This window comes from Buteo buteo, chromosome 1 (assembly GCF_964188355.1).
Source record: "Buteo buteo chromosome 1, bButBut1.hap1.1, whole genome shotgun sequence".
Taxonomy (NCBI): Eukaryota; Metazoa; Chordata; class Aves; order Accipitriformes; family Accipitridae; genus Buteo; species Buteo buteo.
In genome coordinates this window covers 59,421,360-59,434,312 of record NC_134171.1, presented here as the reverse complement: position 1 = coordinate 59,434,312, position 12,953 = coordinate 59,421,360, and the positions used below count along the sequence as shown (strand labels likewise).

General features: G+C 41.1%; 1 protein-coding gene across 2 annotated transcripts in view; it reads right to left on the bottom strand.

Annotated features, from left to right (window-relative positions):
* Nucleotides 1-12,953, bottom strand: part of MCUB (mitochondrial calcium uniporter dominant negative subunit beta) — a 53,720-nt gene that overhangs the window by 6,576 nt on the left and 34,191 nt on the right. Inside the window, exons 1-3 of one of the 2 annotated variants that reach the window (XM_075032716.1) lie at nucleotides 10,325-10,357; nucleotides 3,184-3,259; nucleotides 2,736-2,906 (exon numbers count right to left, since the gene is read on the bottom strand). In XM_075032716.1, coding sequence (XP_074888817.1) covers nucleotides 2,736-2,906; nucleotides 3,184-3,259; nucleotides 10,325-10,342 — 265 coding nt within the window. In that variant the 5' untranslated portion in view covers nucleotides 10,343-10,357. Of the gene's footprint in view, nucleotides 1-2,735; nucleotides 2,907-3,183; nucleotides 3,260-10,324; nucleotides 10,358-12,953 lie in introns of those variants that run through there. The other variant, XM_075032708.1, reaches the window with a different exon arrangement.

Here is a 12,953-nt window from a genome sequence, read left to right as displayed (position 1 = left end):
CCCCATGTGCCCACGACAGAAAGGCACCGTAGACAACCCCACACCTGCAATTATTTATTCACTGGAACACTGTCCTCAGGCCCCATCTGCTGAGGCCAAGGCTACTGAACTCTGCAAGCTAATGCACCAGCTGGCTCCCCGACCCACTCTGTCTGGGTAGCGAAGCAAACCTGGAAGGCTACCACTTTCAATCCAAAATCTGAAATTTTAATGTGCCCATCCACTCTTTTTTTTTTTTTTAATAGTGTAATAGAACATCAAAGCTCACTTGCATGTAAATTATTAAGGTGACATTTATAAAGTGAAATCTAAGCAAAAAATGCTTTTCAAAAGAATTGCCAGACAGGCTCTTTGTTCTGGATGTGATACAACACTGATTTATTAACCTGTCCAACCTTTTATTAACTAAAAAGCAAAAAAGTTTGGAGGGGAGGGGAGGTGTTTTATTTTAGAAAATTCCTCACAGGCTTTGAGCAAAAGGCTACTTTTCTTCCTATACCTAAGCACAAGTGTTCAAATGTGGACAAAGAGCCATTTGTCGTCTGCAGAAGTTTGGCAGGACTAAATCGAATCCACAGAAAATGAAAGTGAGCTATCACACACAGCACTAATACTTTCAATTAAGGTTTGGTTTCCTTTAATGGCTAAATGACACAGAAGAAGTGTCTGCACTAAATCAAGGCTTCATAATTTTCCTTTAGTAATAAATATTTAAATTCAACTCTCGGTACTTGACCAATAGTATCTCTTTACACTATCAGTTTCCTAATGAATTAAATAACTTAAGCTCTTCTCTAACATTACAATCCCCTGGCACTTGAAAAATACAGAGCAGAGAACTGTTTAACAGTCACTGTTTTAATCAAAGCCAACAACGTTTCTATCCCAAAGTCGGGGTGGGGAGGGGGAGGTTTAAACAGATGAGACTAGGTGAAAACAGCCCAAATTCCTTTCCACTTTGGAACCTGCTGCCTGTCCATGCCAGAAATGCCAGACTTGTAGACTTCTTACAGAAATTATCTTATACTTCACAAGTGACCGATGTTTGCACTGAAGCAGAATGAGTAGTTAGCTTTTGCTGACATACCACAAAAGAATTTGATTCAGCAGTGAATCACAAATACTAAACACTTCTGTCATGTATGTCTCTGCAGATAGCAACACTCAGGTTAACCATTTGCTGGTGCATGTTGTTGGCTGGCCCTGCCTCACCTCAGTAAGAAATCCTTTTTAGCGAAAACTTCCATGTTAAGGAGAAGGCTAGCTGCTGACAATGACTGTTTGTTGCAGTGGCTTCTCAAGATAGAAGAGTCTCTTACGGAATTATCTTTTTCAAGAGAATTTTCTACCTTGGCTGCTGAGCAGACACACCATTAAAAAAAAAAAAAAAAAAAAAGAAACCAACGCCAAAGTTCCTGTGTACACGAAGCTCATGCACACACTGGGATGCATGCAGATCCCATCTCCATTGCTCTAGAGGATATATATGTATTGCTCTACAGGGTATTTTCCTGTTTTACTAAATGTGCTCTCAAAGGCAACTAAAGCAGCTTCTCCTCAATCTGTGGCTTCCTGATCTTCTAGAAGCATCCATCTATTTTCAGTTTCTTTAAAAGTCCCTGCAGCCCTCTGCAATCTCAACCAGCTATGAAACTTCAGACCAACTTTCTTTGACCCCATCCCTTCTTCTGTTTATGTGTTACCTGATGGAAAATAAATCTTTCTATAGGGATGCAGCTATCCTTTTTTTCCCTTTCTTTCTTTCTTTCTGGGGGGGGTGAGGGGAGAAGGGAAGAAATAGATGCTTTTAGCCAAATAGCCAAATTCTGTTCTACCAGATTCAGACAAGAAAGCTACATCTCAGTTCTACTTTCGAGATTGCATCCTTCTCTAGGACGAGGACAGGAGATATAAGACTTTTCAGAATTGCTGTGGAAAAACTACAAAGCACTGCCAAAATACAAACCAAGTTGTCTTGGAAATAAAATGGAAAACTAGTTTAACTAACTGGATATTGGCTTTTATGAACAGCCAGACAAAAGAGACAAAATACATGAAAACAGCAGGCATTACCCGAAGACGTGGGACAATGGGATAGACAGTATGCTACAAGGAGGAAAGACCACATCAGTGCTAATGTATCAGTATAGCTTTTTCCTTTCAACCCAAGGGCCCTGAAGTACTGTACTCCAGCTGATGAAGGAAACCTCCCCAAAATCGCAAAAAGCCGCCCTTTATCATTGCACACATTATCTGGTTGCTTAGCTCTTAGTAAGTTTTCCATATGAGTTCAAGTTTGTAGTAAGGCAAATGGATTCTTCCAGCTCTGGGTAACACTGAACAAGTGGCAGACATCACTTCAAAAGCCCGGCTTGTTGTTTTCCAGAATGATCATGGAGGACAAGGAAAGAAAAAGACATCAAGGAAACCAGAAGACAGGCACTTATTTAAAGACAGCATTACAAAGAGAAGCTACCCAAAAAAGATAAGAGGACACTACTGGGATATAAAGAAGGTTACAGTAATATGTCTAATTCTGCATTTTTAATCAGCCTTTCCAAGAGGACTTGGGTATTAAATCTGAAACACCAATAAAACCCAGAAGCATTCAAGAGCTACCCCAACAGCAACAATGCTAAACCTGATGGAGGACTGAACTTGTGCTTCAGGAGAGAAGTACAGTCCATCTGAAAAGGAATGTATTCATCTTGAAGAATGACAGAAATGTAAGATACCTGTTGCAAAGACTTCCGCTCTCTCAATTCCTTTATCTTCTCTCTGCACATCCTGCAGGAATGTCCCTACGGTGGTCACCATTGGCTTAACTGTGAACCGACAGCGTTCACTTCTTGTGGGCAGCGTAAGAGTTATCACAGGAAGACCATGTCTGTAATTAATAGTTACTTCTGGGGGGAGGCGAAAGAAAACTAAGTGAAAAAGTCATATTGTAAGTTGTAGTTTAATTTAAAAGCTGTTTTTAAAACACAGGATAAATAAAATCACATAAAACATTCTAGATTTCTTTAATGAATATATATATAAATATATATATATATATATAAAAAAAATATATATATAAAAACCGTGCACCTAATGTCATCTCACCCTACTCCCACAAAAGAAATGAAAAGAAAAGCTTGTTGACATTGATGGGAAGGGGGAAAACCTGCTGGGAAAGCTTACCGTCAGATGGCACCAGCGTGCTGTACGGTGCTCCTTCCCGGCCCCTCCAAGCTCCGGCATGCCTCCACAGCCGCACCTGCAGCATGGACACAGGGAGCTTGCTTTAGAAAGGTTAGGATGCAAGATTTATCTGGGCAAAGGCAGTACCCAGCCTGTCACGGTGATCTGCTTCTGTGTGATCTGACAGTAGAGGTGTCCGTCTGAAGAAAAACCCCTCGCCCAGCACTTTCTACGTAAAAGAAAGAACCATCCTTATAGAAAGCACAAACATTGCCAAAGGTATTAAGGTATTGCCCATAGTTAAACTTTTTGTCTAATGTGGTTTAAATAACTCAAGGAAAAAGGGGAAGGAAAGAAAGGAAAAAAATTGGAGTGTTTCTGAAGTGCTTGACACAACTCTTACACTAAGCCCTCTCCTCCACCCCCAAAAACCAGCTGCTTGAAAAATCTCTATATCATGGTGCCTGAAGGCAGAAGTGTTCTGCAGCAGCTTAGAGTCTGCAGTGTAACTTAAAACAGTGGGCATGGTTTCAGTGAAGTCTTTTACTGCTGAATCATAAACAGAATGGCACTCTTACTAATGTCAAAATTAAGTGACTGAGGTCACTCCCCTTTGCTTCATAATTATATACCATATACAAAAAGTTACCTGTTGACATTCACGGTGTTAAAAGACAGTAACAACAATGCAGCTTGCCAAAGTATGGAAGATTTTTTATTTTTTAAATGTGAATGGCTGTTTCAACTCCAGCTGAGATGCTGCTGCAACTACCAGCACCACCAGCCTCTGGTACCGCATCGAAGGAGGCAAACCGAGATGCAGTAAGTACCCCTACACCCTGGGACAGGGATGACAGCAGGTTTCTGAGTCTGCATGGTTGCGCTCCCAAGCCCGTCCCTTCAAGAGACGTTGGTGAGAACCATCACGACACTTCAACACAGCCATGTCAAAACAGAGAAGGCAAACCGCTCTGATTAGACCCGTGTACTTAAAGCAGTCCAGCCATGCCGTGGAAGATGCAACTACTCTGACACAGAGTCCTCTGCTTCTACAGCTAGTCCCCCTGCACGAGGAGAGGAACAATTTTATCACAGTGACTCTCACAAAGCAGGCCTTACTGCTATAAACTAAGTGTAACAGGCAGAAGTAGGAAGGGAAATCACATCCCTGACTAAGCTGGTTACAAAAATTGGGGGGGGGCTGGACCAAGGCCTGGGGTTTGAAATAAGATAGTTGGGGGAAGTGGAAAATGATGTGGGGAGAGATGACAAGGACCGATTCTCCCTCTGGTGAGCTTTATAGCTCATCTTCCTGAAGGCCAAAACATTTCAGAGTCTGCAAGCTAATCTCTTTTGACAAGGCAGGAAAGCTACAAATGCAAGAGGCCTCTGCCTATTCAGCACGCCAAGCACCGCTCACCATGTTCACGTGATTTATTTGTTTTTAAAGAATCACAAGCTTGACTGTTTGGATAAGAATATGCTGTTAGGTTAAATAAAGAATTCATCTGTAAAATGAATCTATGTGTTTCAAAGATGCTGACCTTGCCCTAGTTTTCTACCTGGAACAAGCACTTCTCAGGATTTAAAGAAAATAAAATCAATCATTCTAGGAGTTTCCAACACTGAGAAATTTGTGTATTGTAATCTTCAGGAATGAAAAGCAGTCCGAAACCAAGACTAAATAGCAAAATACCTTAAACACAAGAGTACTGTTTTAAAAAAAAAAAAGGTAGACACTACGAGTGCAGGAATGTCAAACAGCCGCCCAGAGCTAGGACGCGTGCAGTAACTTGTCTGTTTGTCCAGCAGAGCAAAAGACTTTCCCCGAAGCAGAGCAGGACACACAGCCCAGCTCACCACTCCTCACCCCATCTACAGGGGACACCTAGACCCACAAAACATTTAGGAACATACAGCCTAGCAGTAGGGAGACCATATTAAACATGTGATCTCGTTTTCCACAAAAGACCTTGAAACACACGGATTAGAACAGTCCATGGAATACTCAATAGACTTGGAATGTAACAACGGTGTTTTTTCTTCAGAGGGATATATTTAGGGAACTAATTTTTCTGCAGACACTTGGTATGTAACTTTGCAATCAATATCTAGATATCTATTATCCAACACGCCCCTGGCACTAAACTGCACACAGCCTGTATTTGAAAGTTACTTCATTTCTTTTGTTGTGAATTTGGGTATCTACTTTACTTATGGAGGAAACAATGCATTCAACAATTAATACATATTAAAATATTTAGATATATTAAATATATTAAGTTTAAAATATTATATTAAATCACATTTACTGAAATAAGATCTTTAAGGTATTTCACTCTACTATTCTTTAGACTTTGACATTACCATTCATGATCCATTGAAAGAATCTCTATATACTGAAGCTTTTTTTTTCTTTTTTAGATTGCCTGTTAATGCAGCTTATCCATTAAAATCACCTGCAAAGAATATGTGAAGTATAAGAAAAGCAAAAGCTACTGAGCCATGGAGTTGAACCAAGTTTCAAATAATTAATTCTTTCTATACAAGCTCTAGGTTTTTTAACTGGGAAGCATGAAGGGCTGAATTAACTTTCTTCCTATGTTCCCAGATTTAAATCTCCAGTTTCAGTGAAGCTATTAAACCATTAGCTTGTGCCCTACAGCTAAATCACTGTGCCCCTTTTGAGGTGCTTGGAATGACCCCTACCCTACCACTGGAAAAGAAATGAGTCAGCAACCACTGCAGCTAAAAGGAAGACTTGAACTATGGGACCAAACCAATGAGACTGCCCTTACAGTAACATCAGCGAGAGCTGGAATAGGAGGAATGTAACCGGAATTAACTGCATCACAACTTTAACTTCGAGATACTGTAAGGAGGACAGCATACCAGTAACTCCTTTATACACCAGTACACGCACCTCTTGGCTAATTCATCTAACCACAGAAAGGCTAAAGAAAGCTATTCTACATCTTTCTCCATTTTGAACACACGTGTGGCAGGACATCTGGCTTAAACACCTCTAATGCAATCACAGCTATGGTCAGGAATCAGGTCAAAGGCTTGAGAACAGCATTTAGCTGTGAAACACCCTTTCGCCCTCAGCTGTGTTTGCTTCCTAACACAAAACACCTGGGAGCAGCAGTCAGCCACAGTGCACTACATCTCTTGATTTTGTTCTAAGCATGGACTCTGGGAGGGAAAACTCATGAGAATTTAAGGCAAAGAGTGTTAACTATGATACAAATAATTCAACATATTCCATTAAAAAATACCAGTTGGTGTAAAACAGAAAATACATATCCAGTTTAAAGTGCTTACTCTGTTAAGGGTACCTCCGGTCTCTAATAGCAGAGAAGTTGCCACTGTTAAAGTCAGAGTGGAAATTTCAGCAATCTGGTTTACAGCACAGCTTTAGGCACTAATGTAGCAGCATAACTGAGCTGGAAAACTAAGCAGCCAAACCTGAGGAGTGGAAGAGACAGGAATAGCAATACTGCATTTTTCACTTTTGAGAGAGGCAAACGACTGAACCTACCTACAGTGCAGTTTCTGAACAGCAGTTAGCTGTTCCAAATAAGCAATCTCTTATGATGTTGAGCGTCTGTTCCTGCAAACTTAAGCTCAAATTTATGTGTGACCAGTTACATGTAAGAAATTGGTATCATCATCACTGTATGAGGTGACATGAAAGCCTCTGATCTCCCTCAGCACTGCATATGCAACTAGAAATCTCATCAGGAACCATAACTTCTGTTCCGTGGAAAATTGTAATGTGGGTGGGAAGGGCGAGAGCAAGAAATAAAAATATTTTTCTCATGATAAAGTGACCTTGAAAAAGCAATTCTACAAAATGATGTCATTAGGAGACTTTCTGAGAGGATGGAATTATTGTCTTTGACACTTTGTTGATTTCTTTCATTTTGACTTGCCATACCAACATGTTGTAAAAATCTCAACCAAAGTGCAGTTAGCCAACAATCACATATTTGAAGCTGCTTTGTCTTTGCTTATATACATCTCAGAAGATTTAGTAGTTTTGGGTTGTTATTTCAACAGCAAAAATAATGTAATGCTCCTTCAACATTCGAGTCTCCATTAATTTGCATTTATTAGTTGAAAGCATTCATCCCAACCAAAAAACAGTCAGCTCAACTCCATCTGCCCTCTTCTTGAAGTGCCATGCAGTACAACTGAAGTATTATATTCTTCTAGCATGAGATGCTGTCAAGAATGCCTCAAGTCAAACTCATAAGCAGCCGTCACAGAAAATTATTACTGCAAACCGTTACTATGAATGCTGTAGTCTCCCATATTCTCATTTCCTTCTCTCTAAGGCAGTAAGAAACTGAAATAGAAAGGCACAATAATAAAATTCACTACTAAGAGTAAGCTTTTTACCCTTAATTACACTGCAGCAAAACACACTCTAATTAAAACGTATCTGGCAGTGTGCTTTTCAATAGTAATATAGTGTTATGGTCTTTCCCTCAGCAGAAGAGGAGAGCTCAGTTATCTCCTAGAGTCCTTGTCCAACACCTGGTACAGCTCCCTCCACACAGCTGCTGGAGAAGGACTGGGGGTAGGGAACAGAAGGGAGAAAAATGATGGGGGTAACTAGTAGTTCCAATGCCTAAACATGAATTCTGGGGCCTCTCTAAGTGTCACCAGATGAGCCAACATCCCCAGTATGCGTTGTTCTCCCCACTGATCTTGCCCAGCCTCTGAAGGAGTGGGCACAAGAAGTCCCCTCTCTAGATGCTGCTTGCTTGTCTAGAGCAGGAGGAAAATGAGGGCAGGTACATGTTAGCCACTGTTCAGTGACAGCACGTACTATAAATAGCAATTTATATTTTCCATATTGACTTATAAGTTTTTCTATCTCTAATAAATACACCTGAATGTTCTCTGTATATGAAAGATGTTGGCTCCCATCTGATTCTCCAAGGGAAACAAACCAAGCAATTCTGCAATTTCAGAATAAACTATCTACAGACATTTCAGAAAGGTTTAAAACCAAGGGAAAGGAGGAAAAAAAGCAGGTGCTGTCACAGTCTACTGAGTTTGCAGATTTTGCACAACCCAGATTACCAAAAATGAATCAGAATTCAGACTAAGTTTACAATAACTACACATAAGGTATTTCCCTTTTTAAAATGAGTCACGAAGGCCATTTTGGAGGTATCTGCTGTTAAATTTCTGTGCTGTTTTTATAAGCAATCCCACATGAGTAGGAAAATAAGACACCAAGAACTCTAACAACCGCCTACAATCATCTTACAAGTGCGCACTTGAGCTACAGAAACACCTTCTCTCTCATTAACTTCTCAGTAATTTGTCTTGCTTACACTGAAAGGATTTTCATTGTTTCTCCACTGGTCCTATAACCGGTTTAGATGATTATGCAACAACAGCATATACAAACAGCAGCTTCAAGGCACATCAGTCAGATTTAGCAACATATTCTGGAAGCCCAACTTAAACAAAACTCCTGCAACAGACACATCACTCAGTCTGCCATAATACCCCTATACCTAATAAGTTTCAGCCAGGGATGATACTTCTGACACTTGGGAGCATTCAGGATATAGTTCTTTTCCTTAGAGGGAAGAAAAAAAACAAAAAAAGAAGATAGATCTTCTTATTTTCCTGAGACACAGCTTTCCTGTCTCAATATAGACCATGTGGTGAATACCTTCTTGCAGCTGCTCCATAGGGCAGTAAAAGAACTGCATTGCAACATTTACATTTCAACCCTGCAGCTTATTCAAAACTTACAGTATTTTTAACCCCTTCCTCAGTACAAATCAAAGTTGAAAAAAAAGTAACCAAGAGGCCTCTTCCAGCAAAGCAGTAGTTTCAACATGAGTACGCATGTTCTACTGATCTTGAAGAAGCAAGAGCAATACAGCATTCATGTGGCTTTCCTTCAAAACTCACTTGCCTTACAGCACTGGCAAAAAAAAAAAAAAAAAGAGTCCAAGCAATCAAAAGTCTGGTTTCACTTCCCTGTTGTTCTTTGTGCCTGTATCATCCCTGATGATCTTTCATTTCCTGCCACTGCTCAGGTTTAAGAGCAGTTGGCACTACATTTAAGCAGCCAGCCAAACACTACCAATAACCAAAGTGACAGCTGTGATGAGAAGCGCATCGAGGCAACTGGCCACCAAGAACCTCTTTCATGAAGGCCCAGCTGGCCAAACCCACAGCTGCAGCAGGGCTTCGCCAGGGACACCTTCCACCCAGCCTCCGCCGAGCAAGCGCGCATCCTCCGCTTGATCACTACTCCTTTGTGTTCTCTCACCCGCTCCCTGCCCAAACTCTTCCTCCCCACACCCCCCTGACTCGTGCAAGTAGGGGAGAGAACCTGTTAATGCAGCCCTTGCAACGCACGGATGGTCACAGCGGGCAAAGTCCCTCTTCTCACACTGTACGTCACCAAGGTCATCTGGCTCTCCACAGGGCAGCTGAGGATGCAGAGCTCGGCGTATCTAGGGGAGCACCTGGGTTTGCATCCATTTTGGTTCTATGAGCCATAAAAATAGATGCTGAAAACACTGACATTTATCGCAGGCTGAAATTAAGCATTGCGCTCCTCTATCCAAAAGCGTGATTTCAGTAACGGTGACCTCTCGCTGCAAAGAAGCAATGCCAGAAGTGCTGAGAAGGTGAGAAGGATGAACCCCAGCTGACATCTGCCTGCCCTGCCTTCTGGGGACTACTCTGAAGGTACAGATAATCCTTGCTTTTCCAAGCAAGTAGACTTAAAAGCAAGCGTAAGGACGGCCTAAAACCAAGACAATTATGCAGGCCAAGCGCACTGTTAGGAGGAACACCAAGAATTGTGTCTTATTATTTTATCAAACCTTCTTCTCATTCCCTTCCTACAAAGAGAAGCAGATCTAAAATCTCCTCCGAGTCTAAGGTTTTACAGTATTGGAAATCTCGTGTCTTCATTACGTTTCAATAAAGTCTAGTTGTCTGAAAGTTGCTGTTCTTCCCAACCTACTTTATTTTCAGAACAGAAGATGGGATGCAACACCTAGAAGGAAGTTTGCAAATCAAAGAGGGGTAAGACTCTGAGAGGGAAGGATTATAGCGTGAAGATGTATTTGTGCTTTACCAAAAGCAAGCCTACCTTCAATAGCTGTGCCATCTGTTCTCCAGCAACAGTCTTGGTCAAAAGATTAATTTGTCAGCACAGACATGATTTTTAATTTGTCCCACAGAATGGGTCTTTGCTCTTGTGCTGTGCCTTCTGGGACAGGCATCCTGACCTGGGAAATGTTGCAAAATTTTACTTTAAGGGTAACAACAGTGACTTTGCTTTCAAAAACACGCTTATAGTATATCTCATTAGATAAGAAAGTGGGCTTGCTGCATCTTTTCCTACAAAGGTCTTAGAAAGAGCATACCTTAATGCACACAGCTGCTTTTGTATCTCTCAAAAAACCCACTCAAACTCATCTGTAGGAATAACACTAATTCTTCAAATGGCTAGCCATGAAAAAGCTTGTTTAAAGTTCAGCTGAAATGACATAACAGGAGAGATAAGGATGCAAAGTCAGGTGAATGCACTTACAGGTTTACCAACTCTCGCTTTTCTCTTACAGAGCTTTTCAGATTGAAAGCACTGGGCAGGTTGTAGCATACAGGAAAAAGATGATGTAACTCAGAAAACAGAACTGCTTGTCAACATTTTCATTTAGAATGGACACTTCTATTTAGAACATAAATAACTCTACCCCCCCAGCACAATAAAAACAGTTTTTTATACACCTACAAGGATGCACTTCTGTTAATTTTTATGAGGATTGTTTTCCCAGGCTTTTCTTTACTCAACTGTGCAGATTTCAAATGCCTTGAGGTATTTACAGTTTGGTTAATAAAGAAGAGAGTGCTTGGGAAATTTGATTGACTCAGGGCTTAGAATTAGTGTCTGACAGATGCATGCAAAAAAGTCAGTCAGAATTATCAGCAGTGGAGAAATTCCCAGTGACAGCTCTCACCCGGCTTTTCAGCAAGTTTTTTAGCAGGTAACACGCTGTAGATCCATTCTGTCAAACAGACCTTGGAAAGGGAACCAGCTGTGCAGCTGCTGAAACATGCCGGACAGGGAAAGCTGGCTCTTCTCCACAACATCCCCTCCATTCCCCACTTAGCCACCTTTCCAGCAAATCATTTCCATCTCCATCCCACCGGGTGCGTTTCCCACCTTGTTCCCTTCCCTCTCAGACCTCCCTAGGGTCTTCCCACCAGCCATGAGGAACCCCAACACCCTGCAAAATCAAAGCAATCGCCTCCCCTGTTCCATTGCCCCACTTTCCCCCCCCCCCCCTAAAACCTGCACTATTCTTTTGCAGTAGTAGTAAAATTTTGCTCTCTTGAAGAGCATTTCCCTACAGCTAGCAATTTCTGCTACCCAAACACCATCATCCCAAAAGCAGGATGCTTCTTGGCCATGCGGACCGTTAGCTGCAGATCCGGAGCCACCTGCGCCAGCCTCCGGCCGGCTCGATGGGCCCAGCTTCGAGAGGGGCACAGAGCTGTGGGCAGAGCCCTTCCCCTCTCGTTCGCTCTCAAACACTCCCCCACTCACCTTGGCGCAGAGGATGCCTTCCCAGCAAGAAAATGCAGACCAAGAAAAAAACTGCACTTGACTTCAGCCGGACACGGAGGATTCGTTCCATTTGCCCACCCATACTGAGCAAACAGGCTTTTTAATTAAATAATTAATTATCATTTGGAGGGGCAGGAAAATGTTAGGGAGCAAATCTAAAGCAAGAGAGGACAGTAACAGAGAGTAGGTACTTAGTCTTATGTCCTTGTCTGGCTTAGTCCCAGCATAATTTAGAGCAAATCTAGGTGCAAGTATCTGAATGTTGCATTGTTAGAGAGGTTTCTCCTTTTTCTCCTGCCATGACATTTCCAGGAATGATTTGTCTATATAATTATTTTAACAGAGCAGACCATAAAAAGATGTTTTCATACACATCTCCGTATCTCTCCATTCCTTCTTCTGGTTTTTTTTTTTGGTTTTTTTTTTTTTTAAGTCTGCAGTTAAACCATCCCAAACACTTAGGAATCAGTGTTTTGCATAGGCAGCTGTAAACAGGTACTTTTCCAAAGGGAAAACACAAGTTTCTTTTGATTGCTTAAAAAAAAAAAAAAAAAAAGCAGGAACAGAAGAACTGACAGTTTAGATCCAATCAAAAGCCCTTCTCTGTTAGCAGTTAGTAGTAGTATGTAGGTACAATGATTTATATTCCTTACAACAGATAGTTATAAAGTAATTCCCAAAAGGAACTTAGTAGTCAGCTTATATTCCAGCTTTATATGCTGTTATACTCCTGTGAATGCTCAAATTCCTTGCGGGGAGTGCAAAATATATTTCTTTTAGCCTGTTAGGAAGTAACCAAAGAAAACAAAGGCTAATCCTTCCCCTTTCCATAGCTTGTCATGAATAACATTAAAAAAAATTGATAAGGCAGATAGTGCAAGAACATCCACAGCCAGTAACCAACAGCAAACTTAAGATCATAATTTAATGGGAACTTTTAACAGGTTTTGTTAGAAACTGTAGAGCTGCCATTTAATAGATCCTGACAGCAGGAAAATATAAAATAAATTTTTTAAAAAATCAGACAAAAGCAAAGGAAGTAAACATTTCTAAGCAATAAGATCAAAGGGGCCACTACAAACGTATCAGTACCAACGTGTTTAAGAGCTTCCAGCCTTTATGCACACTTCACAGAACAGTCACAACA